Source organism: Zophobas morio, unplaced genomic scaffold (genome assembly GCF_036711695.1).
Source record: "Zophobas morio isolate AGI-343-1 ecotype UQ-CSIRO unplaced genomic scaffold, CSIRO_AGI_Zmor_V1 ptg000012l, whole genome shotgun sequence".
Classification (NCBI taxonomy): domain Eukaryota; kingdom Metazoa; phylum Arthropoda; class Insecta; order Coleoptera; family Tenebrionidae; genus Zophobas; species Zophobas morio.
This window is the reverse complement of record NW_026972117.1, coordinates 6,412,525-6,430,119: the sequence shown is the minus strand read 5'-3', so window position 1 is coordinate 6,430,119 and position 17,595 is coordinate 6,412,525. Positions and strand designations below refer to the sequence as shown.

The 17,595-nt window shown below is 38.6% G+C and overlaps 1 protein-coding gene across 1 annotated transcript in view; it reads right to left on the bottom strand.

Moving 5' to 3' along the window:
• LOC135127690 (importin-4-like) overlaps window positions 1–14,135 on the bottom strand; it is a 36,163-nt gene extending 22,028 nt beyond the window's left edge. The window contains exons 1-5 of the mRNA XM_064054245.1: window positions 13,929–14,135; window positions 13,660–13,832; window positions 13,128–13,302; window positions 12,821–13,006; window positions 5,522–6,193 (exon numbers count right to left, since the gene is read on the bottom strand). Coding sequence (XP_063910315.1) covers window positions 5,522–6,193; window positions 12,821–13,006; window positions 13,128–13,302; window positions 13,660–13,832; window positions 13,929–14,006 — 1,284 coding nt within the window. The 5' untranslated portion in view covers window positions 14,007–14,135. The remainder of the gene's footprint in view (window positions 1–5,521; window positions 6,194–12,820; window positions 13,007–13,127; window positions 13,303–13,659; window positions 13,833–13,928) is intronic.
• Window positions 14,136–17,595: the final 3,460 nt, after the last annotated feature.

Here is a 17,595-nt window from a genome sequence, read left to right as displayed (position 1 = left end):
CAGTCAGTCAGTCAGTCAGTCAGTCAGTCAGTCAGTCAGTCAGTCAGTCAGTCAGTCAGTCAGTCAGTCAGTCAGTCAGTCAGTCAGTCAGTCAGTCAGTCAGTCAGTCAGTCAGTCAGTCAGTCAGTCAGTCAGTCAGTCAGTCAGTCAGTCAGTCAGTCAGTCAGTCAGTCAGTCAGTCAGTCAGTCAGTCAGTCAGTCAGTCAGTCAGTCAGTCAGTCAGTCAGTCAGTCAGTCAGTCAGTCAGTCAGTCAGTCAGTCAGTCAGTCAGTCAGTCAGTCAGTCAGTCAGTCAGTCAGTCAGTCAGTCAGTCAGTCAGTCAGTCAGTCAGTCAGTCAGTCAGTCAGTCAGTCAGTCAGTCAGTCAGTCAGTCAGTCAGTCAGTCAGTCAGTCAGTCAGTCAGTCAGTCAGTCAGTCAGTCAGTCAGTCAGTCAGTCAGTCAGTCAGTCAGTCAGTCAGTCAGTCAGTCAGTCAGTCAGTCTACTCAGTCAGTCAATCAGTCGGTTATTCAGAGTCAGTCAGTCTCTTCAATCAGTCAGTTATTCAGACAATCAGTCAATCAGTCAGTTATTCAGACAATCAGTCAGTCAGTCAGACGAGCAGTCAGTCAGTCAGTCAGTCAGTCAGTCAGTCAGTCAGTCAGTCAGTCAGTCAGTCAGTCAGTCAGTCAGTCAGTCAGTCAGTCAGTCAGTCAGTCAGTCAGTCAGTCAGTCAGTCAGTCAGTCAGTCAGTCAGTCAGTCAGTCAGTCAGTCAGTCAGTCAGTCAGTCAGTCAGTCAGTCAGTCAGTCAGTCAGTCAGTCAGTCAGTCAGTCAGTCAGTCAGTCAGTCAGTCAGTCAGTCAGTCAGTCAGTCAGTCAGTCAGTCAGTCTACTCAGTCAGTCAATCAGTCGGTTATTCAGAGTCAGTCAGTCTCTTCAATCAGTCAGTTATTCAGACAATCAGTCAATCAGTCAGTTATTCAGACAATCAGTCAGTCAGTCAGACGAGCAGTCAGTCAGTCAGTCAGTCAGTCAGTCAGTCAGTCAGTCAGTCAGTCAGTCAGTCAGTCAGTCAGTCAGTCAGTCAGTCAGTCAGTCAGTCAGTCAGTCAGTCAGTCAGTCAGTCAGTCAGTCAGTCAGTCAGTCAGTCAGTCAGTCAGTCAGTCAGTCAGTCAGTCAGTCAGTCAGTCAGTCAGTCAGTCAGTCAGTCAGTCAGTCAGTCAGTCAGTCTACTCAGTCAGTCAATCAGTCGGTTATTCAGAGTCAGTCAGTCTCTTCAATCAGTCAGTTATTCAGACAATCAGTCAATCAGTCAGTTATTCAGACAATCAGTCAGTCAGTCAGACGAGCAGTCAGTCAGTCAGTCAGTCAGTCAGTCAGTCAGTCAGTCAGTCAGTCAGTCAGTCAGTCAGTCAGTCAGTCAGTCAGTCAGTCAGTCAGTCAGTCAGTCAGTCAGTCAGTCAGTCAGTCAGTCAGTCAGTCAGTCAGTCAGTCAGTCAGTCTACTCAGTCAGTCAATCAGTCGGTTATTCAGAGTCAGTCAGTCTCTTCAATCAGTCAGTTATTCAGACAATCAGTCAATCAGTCAGTTATTCAGACAATCAGTCAGTCAGTCAGACGAGCAGTCAGTCAGTCAGTCAGTCGGACGATCAGTCAGTCAGTCAGTCAGTCAGTCGGACGATCAGTCAGTCAGTCAGTCAGTTTGTTCAGACAGTCAGTCAGTCTGTTCAAAAAGTCAGTTAATTCGTCAGTCTGTTCAAAAAGTCAGTTAATTCGTCAGTCTGTTCAAAAAGTCAGTCAGTCAGTCAATCTGTCTGTTCAGACAGTCAGTCGGTCTGTTCAGTCAGTCGATCAGTCGGTCATTCAGGGTCAATCAGTCTCTTCAGTTAGTCAGTCAGTCAATCAGTCGCTCATTCAGAGTCAGTCAGTCTATTCAGTCAGTCAGTCAGTCAGTCAGAGAGTCAGTCAGTCTACTCAGTCAGTCAATCAGTCGGTTATTCAGACAATCAGTCAGTCAGTCAGTCAGTTTGTTCAGACCGTCAGTCAGTCTGTTCAAAAAGTCAGTCAGTCTGTCTGTTCAGACAGTCAGTCAGTTCAGTCAGTCAGTCAGTCAGTCAGTCAGTCAGTCAGTCAGTCAGTCAGTCAGTCAGTCAGTCAGTCAGTCAGTCAGGCATTCAGTCAGTCAAGGATGAAAAGGATTAAAAGGACAAAAGGCATAAAAAGGTAAAAGGGATAAATCGGATAGAAACGATAAAAAGGATAAAATGAATGAAAAGGACGGAGAATGAAAAGGACGGAGAATACGAAGAGGACGACAAGGACAAAAAGGACGGAGAAGACGAAATGGAAGAACAGGACAAAAAGAACAGAGAGGACGAAAAGGACGGAGAAGGATGAAAATGACAAAAAGGAAAAAAGGATAAAATGGATAAAAAGAATAGAAAGGTCAATCAGTCGGTCGGTCAGTCGCTTGGTCGGTCGGTCGGTCAATCAGTCAGTCAGTCAGTCAGTCAATCATTCAGAGAGTCAGTCAGTCAGTGCCTTCATTCAGTCAACGATGAAAAGAATCAAAACGACAAAAACGATAAAAAGGATAAAGTTCTGTCGTTCGGTCAGACAGTCAGTCTTTCAGTCGGTTATTCAGAGAGTGAGCCAGTGTATTCAGTCAATCAGTCAGTCTCTTCAGTCAGTCAGTCAATCAGTCGCTCATTCAGAGAGTGAGTGACTGAGTCAGTCAGTCAGTCAGTCAGTCAGTCAGTCAGTCAGTCAGTCAGTCAGTGTCTTCAGTCAGTCAGTCAATCAGTCGGTCATTTAGAGTCAGTCAGTCTGTTCAATCAGTCAGTCAGTCAGTCAGTCAGTCAGTCAGTCAGTCAGTCAGTCAGTCAGTCAGTCAGTCAGTCAGTCAGTCGGGCATTCAGTCAGTCAAGGATGAAAAGGATCAAAAGGACAAAAAGCATAAAAAGGTAGACGGGATAAAAAGGATAAAAAGGACAAAATGGACGAAAAGGACGGAGAAGACGAAGAGGACAACAAGGACGAAAAGGACGGTGAAGACGAAATGGACGAACAGGACGAAAAGGACGGAGAGGACGAAAGGGGCGAAAAGGACGGAGAGGACGGAAAGGACGAAGAAGACGAAAATTTCGAAAAGGACAAAGAGGACGAAAAGGACGGAGAAGACGAACAGGACGAAAAGAACAAAAAGGAAAAAAGAATAAAATGGATGAATAGTATAGAAAAGTCAGTCCGTCGGTCAGTCAGTCAGTCAGTCAGTCAGTCAATCAGTCGGTCATTCAGAGTCAGTCAGTAAGTCTGTTCAGTCAGTCAGTCAAGGATGAAGAGGATCAAAAGGACAAAAAGCATAAAAAGGTAAAAGGGATAAATCGGATAGAAACGATAAAAAGGTAGAAGGGATAAAAAGGATAAAAAGCACAAAATGAACGAAAAGAACGGAGAGGACGAAAAGAGGAGGCGGACGAAAAGGACGGAGAAGACCAAGAGGACGAAAAGGACGAAAAGGACAAAAAGGAAAAAAGGATAAAATGGATAAAAAGAATAGAAAGGTCCGTCAGTCGGTCGGTCAGTCAGTCAGTCGGTCAGTCAGTCGGTCGGTCGGTCGGTCAGTCACTCAGTTCGTCAATCAGTGGGTCATTCAGAGAGTCAGTCAGTCTACTCAGTTAGTCAGTCAGTCAGTCTACTCAGTTAGTCAGTCAGTCAGTCAGTGTACTCAGTTAGTCAGTCAGTCAGTGTACTCAGTTAGTCAGTCAGTCAGTCTACTCAGTTAGTCAGTCAGTCTACTCAGTTAGTCAGTCAGTCTACTCAGTCAGTCAGTCAGTCAGTCAGTCAGTCAGTCAGTCAGTCAGTCAGTCAGTCAGTCAGTCAGTCAGTCAGTCAGTCAGTCAGTCAGTCTCCTCAGTCAGTCAGTCAGTCTCTTCAGTCAGTCAGTCAGTCTCTTCAGTCAGTCAGTGAATCTCGTCAGTCAGTCTCTTCAGTCAGTTAGTCTCTTCAGTCAGTCAATCAGTCGGTCATTTAGAGTCAATCAGTCTCTTCAGTCAGTCAGTCAGTCTCTTCAGTCAGTCAGTCAATCAGTCGGTCATTTAGAGTCAGTCAGTTTCTTCAGTCAGTCAGTCAGTCTCTTCAGTCAGTCAGTGAATCTCGTCAGTCAGTCTCTTCAGTCAGTTAGTCTCTTCAGTCAGTCAATCAGTCGGTCATTTAGAGTCAATCAGTCTCTTCAGTCAGTCAGTCAGTCTCTTCAGTCAGTCAGTCAATCAGTCGGTCATTTAGAGTCAGTCAGTTTCTTCAGACAGTCAGTCAGTTTGTTCAGACAGTCAGTCAGTCAGTCAGTCAGTCGGTCTGTTCAGACAGTCAGTCGGTCTGTTCAGACAGTCAGTCGGTCTGTTCAGACAGTCAGTCGGTCTGTTCAGACAGTCAGTCGGTCTGTTCAGACAGTCAGTCGGTCTGTTCAGACAGTCAGTCGGTCTGTTCAGTCAGTCAGTCAGTCAGTCAGTCAGTCAGTCAGTCAGTCAGTCAGGCATTCAGTCAGTCAAGGATGAAAAGGATGAAAAGGATCAAAAGGACAAAAAGTATAAAAATGTAGAATGGATAAAAAGGATAAAATGAACGGAAAGGACGGGGAAGACGAAGAGGACGACAAGGACCAAAAGGACGGTGAAGACGAAATGGACGAACAGGACGAGAAGGACGAAAAGGACAAAAAAGGAAAAAAGAATAAAATGGATGAGAAGTATAGAAAGGTCGGTCAGTCGGTCGGTCAGTCGGTCGGTCGGTCGGTCGGTCGGTCGGTCGGTCGGTCGGTCGGTCAGTCGGTCGGTCGGTCGGTCGGTCGGTCGGTCGGTCGGTCGGTCGGTCGGTCGGTCGGTCGGTCGGTCGGTCGGTCAGTCAGTCAGTCAGTCAATCAGTCGGTCATTCAGACAATCAGTAAGTCTGTTCAGTCACTCAGTCAGTCATTTAGAGTCAGTCAATGTCTAGGGCAAATGCCTTTTCTTTTCTTAGAGGGTATCTCATTCGTCAAAATCAGTATTAGTAGGCCCGCCCACCCACCCTCCCTTTTCTTAGAGGATATGTCATTTGCCAAACTCAGTCTTATTTTTGCAGCTACTAGCCCCGCCCACACACCCTCTCTTTTCTTAGAAGTATGTGATATGCCAAAATCACTTTTATCGTGGCAGATACTAGCCCCGCCCACCCGCCCTTTCTCTTCTTAAAGGATATGTCATTCGCCAATATCAGTTTTATCCTAGTAGGTACTAGCCCCGCCCACCCGCCCTCTCTTTTCTTCAAGGGTACGTTATTTGCCAAAATCAGTTTTATCTTAGCAACTACTAGCCACGCCCACCTCCCTCTCTTTTCTAGAGAGTATATCATTTGCCAAAATCAGTTTTATTGTTATAAAATTGGGTTCTTTTTTTAGTAATTTACATCATAAAGAATTTTTTATTATACTTTTGAGACGCTATTTTCCAGACACCCGGTAAACGACATAATACGTCAACACATTCTACCTAAACCAAAAACCAACCTACCTGCAGATGCTCCGCGAACTGCCCCAGAGCGAAAAACGCCGCATTCCTCACCACAGCGTTCGGATTGTGTATAGCATTACACACGCACTTCAAAAACGGCTCCAAATACTTGTGCCTTATCCTCTCCGAGCACCCTTCGGCCAGCACCGCCAGCGACAAATACGCCGCCTTCTGCGCGTAAATATCGTTCCCCTGGATCGCCGGCTCCACCCTGGTCAGCAAGTACGGCACCACCTTCTCCGAGGGTATGTGCAAGGCTATCAAGTCCAGCGTCTGTGTGGCGATCGTGATGGACGTGAACTGGTCCGGGTCCCCCAGGAAGTACTCCTCGTTGACGTCGTCGTCCGGCTGCTGCGCCATCAGCTGGATCAGCACGTTGATGATCGGCTCGACGAGTTTGTTCTTCTGGATGACTTTGCCCTTGGAGCGGATCAGCCAGCCGACGACGCTGATGGCTTTGATTTGGACCGTGGTGGGCATGGAGCTGTCGCCACCGATGCGAAGGCACATGTCTACGATCAGCCTTACGTGGGGGACGACGACGGCGACGGCGTACTCGATCAGTTCTTCGAGGATCTCGAAGAGCTCGCACGCGCGCTTCTCGTCTTCTTGGGAGAAGGCGTTGATGATTTCGAGGATGCGGGGGAGGAGGTTGTGGTAGACGTTGACCATCTGGGGGTGAGAGTGTGGGTGTGGCGAATGCGAGAAAAGTGTCAATAGTTGGGCAAACTTTTTTTTTATTTTGATGTAAATTTTACAAATTTAAACAGAGAAAATTCTATCCACCTCCTTTTTCTAAAAAATTGGTCTAAAGCTATTGGATAGAACTTGCACCTGAAGTAGAGTCAAACCAATCCAATTATCTAGATAATTTATAAAATTTAATTTTGTGAATTTTAGTCAAAATAACAGAGGGGGATTAAAAAAAACAATAAACAAAAAGGTGACAAATAAAGGACAATAAAAGGGATCAACAAAAAAACACGATAAAAAAGATAAGATACATAAGATAAGATAAAAAATACGGAAAAAAGAGAGAAAAAAATTACAACGATAAGTCGCAAAATTGTCACAAAGAGCAACACGGGAAAATAGAAAAAAAATGGAAAATGCGGGAAAAAAAGCCAAAAAAAAGGGTAAACCAATGTCAAAAAAACGATAACAAATTATCAAACAAATGCGGAAAAAGGGGCATGAAAAAGGTAAAAAAAGGGGGTAAAAGGCCACATAAAGACGATAAAATTGCAAAAAAAAGTCATAAAAATTACGAAAAGACCAAGAAGTACAACAAAAATAGAGGAAAATGTCAAGATAAAGTGGGGGATAAAGGCCGGACAAAAGAATACGAAAAAAATGCCAATAAAGGAGAAAAAAAGACGGGAAAAAAGCCAGAAAAAAAGGACAAAAAGTAAGCAACAAAAAAAACACCAAAGAGAGGAAAAATTGCCAAAAACAGCGAAATAAATTCGGCAATAGGGCAGAAAATGAGTAAATAAAGGGACGACATAAAAAATACACGAACATGCAAAAAAGATGAAAAAAAGGCACGAGCGAAATTGGAAAAAAGTGAAAAAAAAGTGGGAAAAAAAGGGACAAATGGAGCATAAAAATCACAAAAGAAACCAAAATAAAAGGCAAATGGAATAAGAAACAAGAAAAGGCAACAAGAAAAAAAAAGTCGGAAAAAGGCAAGACGAGGATGAACAAAAGGGATAACAAAAATTACCAAAAAGGCGAAATAAAGATTAATAAAATTGGGTAAGACAAATAAAAGTGAAAAAATAATGATAAAAAACACACAAAAGTGGAAGAAAAACATGCAAAAAAAAAAGATAAAATGAATAGAACGAGAAACAAAATTAGGAAATAAGTTAAAAAAAATCACAAAAAGGTAAATAGAGTGAAAGAACAAAAAAATGCGGAGAAAATGTGAAAAAAGGCAAAAGAAAGGTGAAACAAAAAACGATAAAAATGGTGGAGAAAAAGACGTCACAGAAGGTAGACAAACCATCACAAAAAAAGTTCAACAAAAAAAAGCGGATTAAAACGCGAAAGAAACACGTAAAATTGTTAAAAAAGGCAAAAAGGCAAGTGGGGGAAAAAGGGCGTCAAAAAAAAACGAGAAAATGCTGATAAAGAAAGGAGGAAAAAACACCAAAAAAAAGTGCAAAAACGCCATTAAAATGGCCAATTAAAATAAAAAGAACAAAAAGGGCGCAACAAAAAAAACGCCAAAAGGCGGAAAAATTGCCAAAAACAGCAAAATAAATGCTGCAAACGAACAGAAGATGGGTGAATAAATGGAAAAAAGAGACAATAAAAAAGGCGATAAAAAAGTGCAAAAAATAGGAAAAAAGACACAAAAATGCAAAAAAGGCAGCAGCGAAATTGAAAAAAACAAAAAAAAGGTGGGGAAAGAGGAATAAAAGCAAAATACCTCACAAAAAAAAAAAACAAAACAAAATTTAATGAAACAAGGAACAAAAAAACATGAAAAAAAGGCGAAACAAGTGGGAAAAATTACAAAAGATTCGAAAAAAGACAAGATGACGAAGAACAAAAGGGCTAAAAAATTGCCAAAATAAAAGCGACATAAAGGTTCAAAAAAATGGGGGGGGGGGGGGAGTAAAAAAACAAAAAATGCGGGAAAACCGTGAAAGAAGGCATAAGAAAGGTAGAAAGAAAGAGGCAGAAACAAAAAAGCATAGAAAGAACCACAAAAACAAAACACTACGAAAAAAAGGGAAAAAACGGTTAAACAAGAGCTGGCAATAAGTACAAAAGAATCATAAACATGTGGGGAAAAAAGGCACGAAAAGGAGAAAAAAAGACAACAGAAAAAACACAAAAAGCGTCAAAAAAAACAACATTAAAAAACAGGCAAAAAATTGACAAAAAAAAACAAAACAAAGACAATAAAAAAGGGCAACAATGAGAAAAAAAAATACAAAAATGCAAAAAACGTGGAAAAAAAGGCAGCAGCAAAGTTGGAAAAAAAGCCAAGAAAAAAAGGTGGAGAAAAAAGGGACAAAAAGCAAAATACATCACAAAAAAAAACCAAAACTAATGCGAATGAAACAAGGAACAAAAGAACTTGAAAAAAGGCGAAAAAGGATTAAAAAAGGTGAGAAATATGACAAAAATAGTCGGGAAAAGGCAAGATAAGGAAGAACAAAAGGGCTAAAAAATTTCCAATAAAATGCGTAATAAAGGTTTAAAAAAGAGAGAACGCAAAAAAAGTGAAAAGACAAAGAAAAGGTGGAAAAAGTCGCAAAGAAGGAGCAAGAAAACAAGTAAAAAAAGAGATGAGTGAAACAAGGGCAAAAAATACCCCAAAAAATGCGAAAAAAGGCAGAAAAAAGAACGATAAAAAACACACAAAAGTGGAAGAAGTAAAGGACAAAGAAGAGATAAAAAGAATCGTAATCCTGAAGAAATTCCGCGTGAAATGACACCCAACATGGTCGAAACGGACCAATTTTGAGAAATTCGAAAAAAAAGGAGGGTCAGACAAATTTGCATTTTTCTCGCGTAATTTACGAGCTAGATCAAAAACGAGAACGGAATCGTAATCCTGAGGAAATTCCGCGTGAAATCACACCCAACATGGTCGAAACGGACCAATTTTGAAAAATTCGAAAAAAAAGGAGGGTCAGACAAATTTGCATTTTTCTCGCGTAATTTACGAGCTAGATCAAAAACGAGAACGGAATCGTAATCCTGAGGAAATTCCGCGTGAAATCACACCCAACATGGTCGAAACGGACCGATTTTGAAAAATTCGAAAAAAAGGGGGGGCAGAGAAATTTGCATTTTTCTCGCTTATTTGAAAAGATACGTCAATGGCGAATACGGAATCGTAATCCTGAGGAAATTCCGCGTGAAATGACACCCAACATGGTCGAAACGGACCAATTTTGAAAAATTTGAAAAAAACGGGGGGCAGAGAAATTGGCATTTTTCTCGCTTATTTGAAAAGAAACGTCAATGGCGAATACGGAATCGTAATCCTGAGGAAATTCCGCGTGAAATGACACCCAACATGGTCGAAACGGACCAATTTTGAAAAATTCGAAAAAAAAGGGGGGCAAACAAATTTGCATTTTTCTTGCTTATTTTAAGAGGTAGATCAAAAACGAGAACGGAATCGTAATCCTGAGGAGATTCCGCGTAAAATGACTCCCAACATGGTCGAAACGGACCAATTTTGAAAAATTCGAAAAAAAAGGGGGGCAGAGAAATTTGCATTTTTCTCGCTTATTTTAAGAAGTAGATCAAAAACGAGAACGCGCATCGTAATCCTGAGGAAATTCCGCGTGAAATGCCACCCAACATGGACGAAACGGACCAATTTTGAAAAATTTGAAAAAAAGGGGGGGCAGAGAAATTTGCATTTTTCTCGCTTATTTTAAGAAGGATCAAAAACGAGAACGGCATCGTAATCCTGAGTAAATTCCGCGTGAAATGACACCCAACATGGACGAAACGGACCAATTTTGAAAAATTTGAAAAAAAGGGGGGGCAGAGAAATTTGCATTTTTCTCGCTTATTTGAAAATATACGTCAATGGCGAATACGGAATCGTAATCCTGAGGAAATTCCGCGTGAAATGACACCCAACATTGTCGAAACGGACCAATTTTGAAAAATTCGAAAAAAAGGGGGACAGACAAATTTGTATTTTTCTTGCTTATTTTAAGAGGTGGATCAAAAACGAGAACGGAATCGTAATCCTGAGGAGATTCCGCGTAAAATGACTCCCAACATGGTCGAAACGGACCAATTTTGAAAAATTCGAAAAAAAAGGGGGGCAGAGAAATTTGCATTTTTCTCGCTTATTTTAAGAAGTAGATCAAAAACGAGAACGGCATCGTAATCCTGAGGAAATTCCGCGTGAAATGACACCCAACATGGACGAAACGGACCAATTTTGAAAAATTTGAAAAAAAGGGGGGGCAGAGAAATTTGTGTTTTTCCCGCTTATTTTAAGAAGTTGATCAAAAACGAGAACGGCATCGTAATCCTGAGGAAATTCCGCGTGAAATGACACCCAAAACGGTCGAAACGGACCAATTTTGAAAAATTCGAAAAAAAAAGGGAGGCAAACAAATTTGCATTTTTCTTGCTTATTTTAAGAGGTAGATCAAAAACGAGAACGGAATCGTAATCCTGAGGAGATTCCGCGTAAAATGACTCGCAACATGGTCGAAACGGACCAATTTTGAAAAATTCGAAAAAAAGGGGGGGCAGAGAAATTTGCATTTTTCTCGCTTATTTGAAAAGATACGTCAATGGCGAATACGGAATCGTAATCCTGAGGAAATTCTGCGTGAAATGACACCCAACATGGTCGAAACGTACCAATTTTGAAAAATTCGAAAAAAAAGGGGGGCAGATAAATTTGCATTTTTTCGGCAGGAAATAAGAACCAAAAGGTAAAGAGTAAAAAAACAAATAATGCGGGAAAAACGTGAAAAACGGCAAAAGAGAAGAAGAAAAAAAGAATAAAAAAGGTGCGGAAAGACGCGACGCATCTTTTCTTCGGGCAGAAAAATGTGAAAAAAGGACGATAAGAAACACAAAAGTGGAAGAAAAAGGGCGAAAAAGAGATCATATGAATGAACAAAAAAAAACGATACAAAACGATAAATACGGGCAGGAAATAAGTTTTAAAAAAAGGTAGACAAAAAAAAACAAAAATGCGGGAAAAGGTGAAAAAAAGAATAAAAAAGGTGGGCAAAGTCGAGTCGCAAAAGCCATACAAACCGTCACAAAAAAGTTCAACAAAAAAAATTACTCAAAACGAGAAAAACGGGGAAAAGGCAAAAAGGGGACAAAATGCGAAAAAGCAGGAAAAGGTGAAAAAATGACCAAAAAACCGCAATAAACAAAAGAAACAAAAAACAAAGCATAGAAAGAGAGAAAAACGGTGAAAAAAAACTGCAACGCGGGAAAATAAGGCAAAAAAAGCAGAAAAAAGGGCTAAAAATTGCAAAAAAAAAATGCATAAAAGATGGAAAAAAAGCAGCAGCGAAGTTGGAAAAAAAGTCAAAAAAAATGTGGGGAAAAAAGAGAAAAGGCAAAACACATCACAAAAAAAATGCGAATGAAAAAAAGGAACAAAAAAAACATAAAACGGAAAGACAAAAAGGGCGAAAAAAGCGGGAAAATTACAAAAAAAAGTCGAAAGAAGACAAGATAAGGAATGACAAAAGGGCTTTCCAAGAAAATGCGAAAAAGGGATCATATGAATGAACAAAAAAAAAACGATACAAAACGATAAATAAGTGCAGCAAATAAGTTTAAAAAAAAAGGTAGACCAAAAAAAAACAAAAATGCGGGAAAAGGTGAAAAAAAGAATAAAAAAGGTGGGGAAAGTCACAAACCGTCACAAAAAAGTTCAAAAAAAAAATTACTTAAAATGCGAAATAAAAACGAGGAAAAGGCAAAAAGGGGACAAAATGCGAAAAAGCAGTAAAAGGTGAAAAAATGACCAAAAAACCGCAACAAACAGGAGAAACAAAAACAAAGCATAGAAAGAAGCAAAAAAAAAGATTTTAAAAAGCACAAAGAACAAACACAGCAGAGGACAAAACGAAAAAAAGAGAAAAACCGTGAAAAAAGAACTGCAAATAGGTACAAAAAGCATTATAAACAGGGCAAAAAGAACAAAAAAGACGGGGGAAAAGCGGGAAAATAAAGCAAAAAGCAGAAAAAGAGCTATAAAAATTGCAAAAAAAATGCGAATGAAAAAACACAAAAAGGGTTACAAAAAAAGCATTAAAAACAGGCAGAACAAGGCGGCACAAAGGGAACAAAAAAAACACTAAATAAACTAAGAAAAAGGAAGAAGGACCACAAAAATGAAAGAAAAGAGCGACAAAAAATAAAGGAAAAAATGGCAAAAAAAAGCAGAACGGGAGACCTAATTTTTCATACTTTAGGGACTACGAAACGTCGAAAAAGCTGAAAATAACCATTCTTTTCAAAATTATTCATGTAAATAGTATATAGGGATCGACGCGTAGAGAATTATTCAACAGAAGTAGACCAAACATCAAGTAGTCTCAAAGATATCTCTCCATAAAAGTTGTCAACAACGACGATGAAGACAAAAACAAATTACAAAGATACGAATATCTCGTCATCCTCGTCTAGCACTTTATACAAGCAATATGTTTAGAGTGAATCATATGTATACCAACGTTAAAAACAATTTTTTATTGTTGTCGTTACAAACTTCCACATTTATATAACTCGTTTGCCCAACTATGCGCCACTACAATAAAAAATCATTACCTGTTGATGTCCGGCGATCACCGACACTAGATTATTCATGGTCACCACCGTGTAATAAGCCAAATTTGAATTCAGTTCCGGGAGAGTATTTAAAATATTGGTAAAAAGTATTGCAAACGCGTCAGCGTGATTGATGTACGAGCCTTGTGAAATTTCAGTCATTATAGATAGGGTATACATCCCCAACTGAAAAAATTCCTTCATGAAAAATCACCACCGACAAAATAGAAGACGCCATTTTACTTTCTTCTAAAATTTTCGACCAAAAATAAACTGGCGTCTCTACACTTTCAAAACAAAAAAGTACCTCTCTATCAAATATGTGGTCACTACTACACAATGTATGTATAAACTGTAAAACTTCCGGCCACGTATTGTCTGGAAATTCGTGTTTACCTATGATCCCAATAAACTGAGCTATTGCATTCTTCACGAGCTTCTCTTGTTCGCTAACTAAGGCCTGAAGCATCCCTTGTTTTATCCTAAAAAAGGCAAAGTGTACTACGTCCATGTGGCTAAAGTTACGACACAGCGCCATCTAGTGGGCGGGCTGTTGGGGTGGCGGCCTTAACTCTTCAAATAAATAAATTTTGGCCACGTTGTTGTAACTTTTTGGTTTATAACATACACATAATTTTTTTTTTTTTTAATAAACACAACATGAGGAGCAGCGGCGCCATCTACCTAGAACTAGAAGTGCCACCACAACTTATTCTTACATTTATTTATTAGTAAATTTGACTACTTTTAACGTTAAACCAACTTAACTTGTATTAAAATCTAATCACTGAATGCGTGCTCAAAATCTTAAAAAGTACGTATTTAGAACACCATCAAACCTATTTCTGGTCTCCACATTGAGCTTACTCCACTGCCTCTTCTTGCCCAGCTTCCTCCGGAGCAGCACAGCTGCGGACTGCCGGATTTGGGAGTTTGGGGACGAAACGATGACTTCGCACAGGGCCGGAATGGCCTCGGGCTTCTTGAAAGCCTCCTTCAGTTCTTTGGTGCCCTTTATAACACAACAAGTCGTCGACGGTCAGTTTTGTCCGGTGTACACGTGTTTAGTGAGGTTAAGATCGTTATTTATCAAGTTTAACACATTTACCTGTTGAATAACTTTGCTGTTTGCCACCAGCAGTTTGGCCAGGATTTCCTCCATTGTGTTTGTTACAATTAATGTCATACAACTATATAACCATAAAACACCGGCAAAACGATAAACTAATTGCGCACTGATGCACTGATATGCAAAAAGAAGAAATTTGGGTTGGGGCTAAATTGATGTGAATCATGTGGAAAGTGACAGATGACAAGGAGGTGGTAGGTGCTGCGCTCTGGTGGGATAGTTTGGGAGGGGTAAAGGTGCGTTCACACGGAAGGATGGCGGACGTAACGTATGCATACGGTTTTTTAGTCTTTAAGCTTGAATATCGTGGATTTAAAAATTTTATTTGGGTTTTGAATACTCCTTAAAGCTGTTATCTACTCGATATAGATGCGTTCATGCCGAAAAGGGTATTCCATTGCCACTTTGTACCGCTAGAGGCGCCACGGCTGTAAGGTCAAAATCACCAAAAAGTGTCAAATATAATGACTTTCATGTGATAAAGTTAGACAAATACACAAAACACAAATATCAATTTGGCTGTTGCCAACCTTTGGTTACAAGTTCGTGCCCCTTCGGTGGTGGCGACACCTACTTTAGCTTTGGGTGGAATACCCTTTAATGACAACTGCAAACTGACAAACTATCATTGCTGCCAATAATTCAGAATTTCCAATACAAAAGTTTAAATAGTCATCCGGTGTACATGCAATTTATGCAACTATGCAACATCCAACGAGAATTTCTTTAGGTCATTTTCAAAGTGGAATTTTTTTTAATATACCAATAGTGATTCTGGAAAATTGATACGAATTTTCAAGGAAATGAAGTCGAAATCAATAAAAGAATAGTTAGATCATTTTTGAACGTGCTTGAAAAAAGGTCAACATTTTGATATTGAAAATTTGAACCATTTAGCAAAAATTCTAAGATGTAGATCTCGATAAATTTAATCCTAAAACATTGTTGGTCCCGAACCAAGATTTTTGAATAATTAGTTTCAAAGCCGATTTTTTAAAGTATTTTAAAAATGGACATATTTTGTTTTGTCGATTCTCGAAAAACAGCAGGAATTTTGGAAGAAATGAAGCCGAAAATAACTGTTGGAAATGGAAGTCAACTTAAGAATTTCGTTAGGTCATTTTCACAAGTGCTTGAGAAAAGTTAAAAATTTTCATATGGGGAAGTGTTGAAATTTTTGACTTTTTGAAAAGTTGTCAAAAAATCCTGAAATATTTGGTTTGGTTGGTAGGAATTTTCAAGGAAATGGGATCGAAAATAACCTCTTAAAGTCGAAATCAACAAAAGTATATTTAGGCAATGTTTGAACGTTCTTGAGAAAAGTTAATAAATGTTTGAATTTTTTTTATCAACTACCAGGGGTCTCCAAAATTCTCCGATATTCATCCAATAACCAAACACTAGAGGCCCGAAAGATTCGTTCAAAATTTACAGAAAAGAAAATGCCAGGAGCCCTCTATATTTTTTCAATTAAAAATAATAACAATAATAATACACCAAAGCCCCTAAATTTCTTTCAAGATTTCCAGACACGAAAATATCTTTTTTTTAATATTTCTACACCCAGAATTTTTTCAGCTTCTTCCAAAACAAAACATCAAAAGTCCCCAAGATTCTTTCAATTAAAAAAAATAAACACCAGAGGTTCCCAAAACATTTACATATATTCTTTTCCAATTTTTCTCAAAATAAAACACCTGAAGCTTTCACAATTGTTTCAACTTCTTCCAAAAACAAAACACCAAAAGCCGCAAGATTTTTTCTATTTTTTTCAAAAATAATACACTAGGAGCTCCCAAGATTGCTTCAATTTCTTTCAAAAACCACACACCGGAGGACCCCAAGACTCCTTTCACATCGTTAAAAAATGAAACACTAGGGAACTCCAAGATTGTTTAAATTATTTCCAAAAATTAAACACCAGGAGCCCTCAAGATTCTATCGATCTTTTGCAAAAACGGAACACCATAGGCTTCCAAAATTCTTTTACACTTTTTCAAAAATAGAACACCATGAACCCAAGAGATTCTTTCAAAGTCTTCTAAAAACAGAACACCAGGAGGCTCCACGATTCTTTCAATTTCTTTCAAAAATAAATCACCAGGGGACCCCAAGATTCTTTTAACTTTTGTTTAAATGAAACACTAGGGGCTCCTAAGATTCTTTCAACTTCTTCCAAAAATAAAACACCAGGTTCCCCAAAGATTTTTTCGATTTCTTTCAACAGTAAAACACTGGAGACTTCAAAGATTCTTTCAACTTATTCCAAAAAAAAAAACACCAGGACCCCCAAAATTCTGCTAAATTAAAAAAAAAAACACTAGCCCCCCCCACCATTAAAATATTTTCAAAAATTAAATACCAGAGGCCGCCAAGATTATTTAAAATTCATCCACTAACTATCCACTAAATACACCAAAGGCCTCAAAATTTTATCAATTTCTTCCAAAAACAAAACAAAAACACCATATGCCTCCAAAATTCTTTTATACAATTTTCAAAAACAAAAAATCACGAGTGCAAAAGGTTTTTCAATTTTTCCAAAAACAAAACACCAGAAGCCACCTAGATCCTTTAAATTTTTTTCAAAAATAAACGTCATCAACATATTTCACATAATTTTTTCAATTGCTTTTAAAACAAAAGACTAGGAGCTTCTGAGATTCTTTTAACTTTTTTCAAAAAACAATACACCAGAGGCTCGCAAAATTCCGTTAATTTTTGTTTAAATTAAACAGCAGGGGCCTCAAGGTTTTCTCTTTTTTTTATGATACATTAGGAACTTTCAACAAAAATTAAAGACCAAGGGCCGTTAAAAATCTTAGTCTATTTCAAAAATAGCACACTTCAAGCCCAAAATATTCTTTCAACTTTTCCAGAAAACAAAACACCAAAACCTCTGTTTTTTTTTTTATTTTTCCCAAAAATAAAACACCAGAGTCCTCCAGAATTCTTTCAAATTCTTCCAAAACAAAACACGAAAAGCCGCAGTTTTGTTATTTTTTTCTAAAATAAAACACTAGGAGGAGCTCCCAAGATTGTTTCAATATCCTTCAAAAATTAAACACCAGGACTCCTCAAGATTCGTTAATATTTCTCTACTAACAATACACCAAATTCTTCCAAGATTTTATTGATCTTTTGCAAAAATAGAACACCATAGGCTCCCAAAATTCTTTTACACTTTTTCAAAAATAGAACACCACGAACCGAAAAGATTCTTTCAGTGTCTTCTAAAAACAGGACACCAGGAGACTCCAAGATCCTTTCAATTTCTTTCAAAAATAAAACATTGGGAGTTGGCAAGATTCTTTCAACTTTTTTCAAAAATAAATCACCAGGGGACCCCAAGATTTTTTTGGTTTCTTTCAACAATAAAACACTGGCAGTTTCAAAGATTCTTTAAACTTAAAAAAAAAACAGAACCCCAAAATTCTGTTAAATTAAAAAATAAAACACTAGCAGCTCCCAAGATTCTTAAAATTCTTTCAAAAATTTAAACTCCATGGGCCCTTAAAATTTTATTAATCTCTTTTAAAAACAGAACACATGCTACAAAAATTTTTACATTTTTTCAAAAATAGAACATCACAAGCCCAAAAGATTCTTTTTACTTTTCCAAAACCAAAACGCCAGATTCTTTAAT